The 3609-nt window shown below is 50.8% G+C and overlaps 2 protein-coding genes across 4 annotated transcripts in view; both read left to right on the top strand.

Annotated features, from left to right (window-relative positions):
• The window catches only part of LOC102259486 (histone H2A-Bbd type 2/3), a 25034-nt gene extending 21999 nt beyond the window's left edge, over nt 1–3035 (top strand). For all 3 annotated transcript variants that reach the window (XM_005885024.2, XM_005885025.2, XM_014532382.1), the window contains one exon: nt 2054–3035. In XM_005885024.2, the coding sequence (XP_005885086.1) occupies nt 2246–2593 (348 nt within the window). In that variant the 5' untranslated portion in view covers nt 2054–2245 and the 3' untranslated portion in view covers nt 2594–3035. The remainder of the gene's footprint in view (nt 1–2053) is intronic.
• A 118-nt stretch (nt 3036–3153) lies between these two features.
• LOC102241322 (factor VIII intron 22 protein) overlaps nt 3154–3609 on the top strand; it is a 1599-nt gene continuing 1143 nt past the window's right edge. Inside the window, exon 1 of the mRNA XM_005885048.2 lies at nt 3154–3604. Within this exon, the coding sequence (XP_005885110.2) occupies nt 3384–3604 (221 nt within the window). The 5' untranslated portion in view covers nt 3154–3383. The remainder of the gene's footprint in view (nt 3605–3609) is intronic.

Here is a 3609-nt window from a genome sequence, read left to right as displayed (position 1 = left end):
ACAACAGCCTATTCAAATATGCAATAAAGGAGCTCAGCAAAGTTGCAGGAGCCCAGATCAATGCGCAAGCATCAGTTGTATTTCTATACACTAGCAACGAACATTCCAAAAATGAGGTTAGGAAAATCATGGCTTTTATAGTATCATCCAAAAGAAAATACAATACTGAGGAATAAATTTAACAAAAGACATGTCAGACTTGTACTCTGAAAAGTGCAAACCATTGCTGAAGGAAATGAAAGAGGACCGAAATAAATGGAAAGGCATCCCGTGTTAGTGGATTGAGCATTTAGTATTGCTAAGATGGCCACAATCCCCAAGGCAATATTCAGACTCAGTGCCATACCTGTTACAATCTAACTTGGTTTCCTTGTGAAAATTGACAAGCTGACCCTTAAATTCACATGGAAATGCAAGGAATATGGATAGCCAAAACACTCTCACAAAGAAGAACGAAGTGGGAGGACTCTCACTTCCCAATTTCAGTGCTAACTACAAAGCTATAGCAATCCTACAAAGTGTGGCCCTGGCATAACCATAGGCCTATTGTAGGTCAATGTTTTAGAATTTAGAGTCATAAATAAACTCATATATGTATAAATAATTGATTTCCAATAAGGGTACCAAGACCATTCAATGGAAGAATGAAACATCTCTTTTTAAAAAAAGGGGGTGCAGGGACAACTCGATATCCACAGAGATAAGAATGAATATGGACCCCAAACTCACACCAGGTACAAATATTAAATCTGATGGACCACAGACCTAAACTTAAGGGCTGAAACAATATAACTCTTGAAATAAAGCATAGGTGCAAATCCCCATGACCTTGGATTAGGCAACGGGTACAAAATATGAGAGCAAAAGCAAAGCCACAAAAGACAAAGAAAAAAAAACAGATAAATTGTATGGCATCCAAATACTAAACTTTTATGCATCAAAGGACTCTATCTAGAAAGTGAAAGGACAACCTTCAGTATGGGAGAGACATTTGCAAATTATATATCTGATAGTGGCCTACTTTCCAGACTTAAAACTCAGCAACAGAAAAGACAAGCAGCCCAGTTTTAGGAAATGGGCAAAGCAGTTGAAAGTACATCTGCTTCCTCCAAAGCAGGTGTACAAATAGCCAAGAGGCACATGAAAGGATGCTCCACATCACTAGCCATTAGGGAAATGCAAATCAAAACCAGGAGATACCACTTCACACCCACTGGGATGGCGATTATAAGCAAGACAAAAGGGAAATAAGTTTTGATGAGGATATGGAGCAATTGGGGCCCTCAGACACTGTTGTCAGAACTGTAAAATGGAACCATCACTATGGAAATCAGTGTGCGGTTCCTCAGTAAGTTAAACATAGAATTACCACATGGCCTGGCAATTCCGCTCCTAGATAGACACACAGAAGAACGGAAAACAGGTGTTCAAACAGAACTCTGTGCAGGAATGTTCACCGCGGTGCTATTCACAACAGCCAGTAGGTGAAAATGACCCAAACATCCACCAACTGAGGAACCCATGCCCAACATGTAGTCCACCCATACAAGGGAATATTATTCAGGCATGAAAAGGGAATAAAGTGCTGATTCATGCTACCACCAGGGTGAACCATAATGAGACCATTATGTTCAGTGAAAGTAGGCAGACACAAAAAGCCACCTGTTTATCCTATGATTACATCCCTAGAAATTTCCAGAATAGGCGAGCCTCTATGGACAGGAAGCAGGTTCATGGTTGCCTGGGTCCAGGAGAGGAGGAGGGCAGTGGGAGTGACTGCCACACAGGGTACAGGGGTTTCTTTTGGGGAGGTTCCAACGTTTTGGAAGTAGGTGTGCTGGCTGTCCAACATCACCAGTTATACCTGGTGCCACTGGATCCCACATGTTTTTTCTCTACAACATTCCTGTCCAGTGGACAGTGAGAGTTCCCTCAAAGAGAGGGTCCCATGGCAAGGGTGAGCAGGGAGCTGCCAGCACCCCTTCTTTGCAGGCCCCGGCCCACCAGGGCCAATGGGAAAGCAGTGACCTCACAGAACTTATGTGTCATACAGCCTGTACCTGGACCAATGAGGGGTCGGTCCATGGTCGCTAGGATACAGAGCAGGAGCCTCTGTACTGGCCATCTTGAGCGGTTGAGACCAACTGGCATCTTCCTGCACTTGACCGCACTGAACCGCACCGCAGCACGCCACAGCGCACTGTAGATCCAGGCGGGTCGGAGACAGTGCACCCCAGCACCCATCATGTCTGGGCAAAGGAGCCGCGGAGGGTCTTCTGATCACCAGAGGCGGAACCGCACCCGCAGCCGCACCAGCAGAGCTGAATTGACCTTCTCCGTGAGCCACCTGGAGCACCTCCTGCGGGACGGCCACTACACCCAGCGTCTCAGCGCCAACGCACCCGTGTACCTGGCGGCCATCATCCAGTACCTGACGGCCACGGTCCTGGAGCTGGCGGGCAACGAGGCCCAGAAAATCGGCTGCAGGCGCATCACCCCGGAGCTGCTGGACATGGCGATCCACAACAACGCACTGCTCAGCGGCTTCTTTGAGAACACCACCATCTCCCAAGTGGCCCCGGGCAGGCGGTAGCTTCCCAACATGACCTGGGCTCCCCGGGCCTCGGCCCACTCACAGCCCAGGCAGCCCGGGCCTGTCTGGCGCCTTGGGCCAAGTTATTGAAAATAAAGTGTTGAAGGAAACCCATGTGCCTGCTTCAGTCACTCTGTGTGGGAGGTGGTTGGAGGGATGGGCTGGTGGTGGTGTGTTCCTGGGGGCGGGGGTGGAGTCGGGGATGACAAGAGAGGAGCAGCCCCCCATGGTGACAGTGCAGGGGGTGGTCCAGGGTGGGAGAGGCCGGCTGGGTGGGGGTAGGCTGGGGTCTGGAAAACTCCCCCATCGTCTCTGAGCAAGTCAGAGCCTGGCAAGGTCCCCAGAAGGCTGGTGTTCACTGGGGTGGAGTGCAAGACCATGACTCAGGCATCGTGATAGGGTGAAGGTGCAATGCCAACCCGCCTGCAGAATGGAGGGGTGGGCGGAGTGGTTGGCATAGACTCCAAGAGGGCTTTGACAGGAAGATTGAGGAGTGAAGGGGAGCGGGGACAAGGAGAAAGATGCAAAATCAGAATGAGCGTCACGCCTGGTCACGAGTTTATTTTTGGTCCTGTTCCCTTAGAGATGCTGGAGACACCCTTAGCAACCTGGGTAAACAAGCTGTCACCTAGCAACAGAGGGCTTGCAGCCAGGCCCCACCCCAGGAGCCTTGATTCGTTCATATTCATTGTACCAGACAAGGCCCCGCCCAGGGCATCCTGTATTTACATATCACCAGGGCAACGATAGGGCGTGGGATGCCTGTGCCTGCTCTGTGGGAGGGAGGCCGATGGGGGACGCAGGGCACGTCGCTGTCAGCTGCCTGCACCCACAAAGTCCGCCCAGAGGAAGCGCTTGGGCTGGGAACATGGCGGCGTCCTCCAGCGGCCTGGGTGGCTTTTCCGGACTGGGGATGGATGCCGGGGACTTCCTGGCCAGATACCGGCAGGTGCTGAACAAGCTGAAGAAGCGGTTCCTGCGGAAGCCGAACGTGGCGGAGGCCGGCGAGCAGTTCG

The sequence above is a fragment of the Myotis brandtii genome, unplaced genomic scaffold (genome assembly GCF_000412655.1).
Source record: "Myotis brandtii unplaced genomic scaffold, ASM41265v1 scaffold889, whole genome shotgun sequence".
Classification (NCBI taxonomy): Eukaryota; Metazoa; Chordata; class Mammalia; order Chiroptera; family Vespertilionidae; genus Myotis; species Myotis brandtii.
The sequence above is the reverse complement of the archived record's forward strand: the minus strand, read 5'-3'. Positions and strand labels throughout refer to the sequence as shown.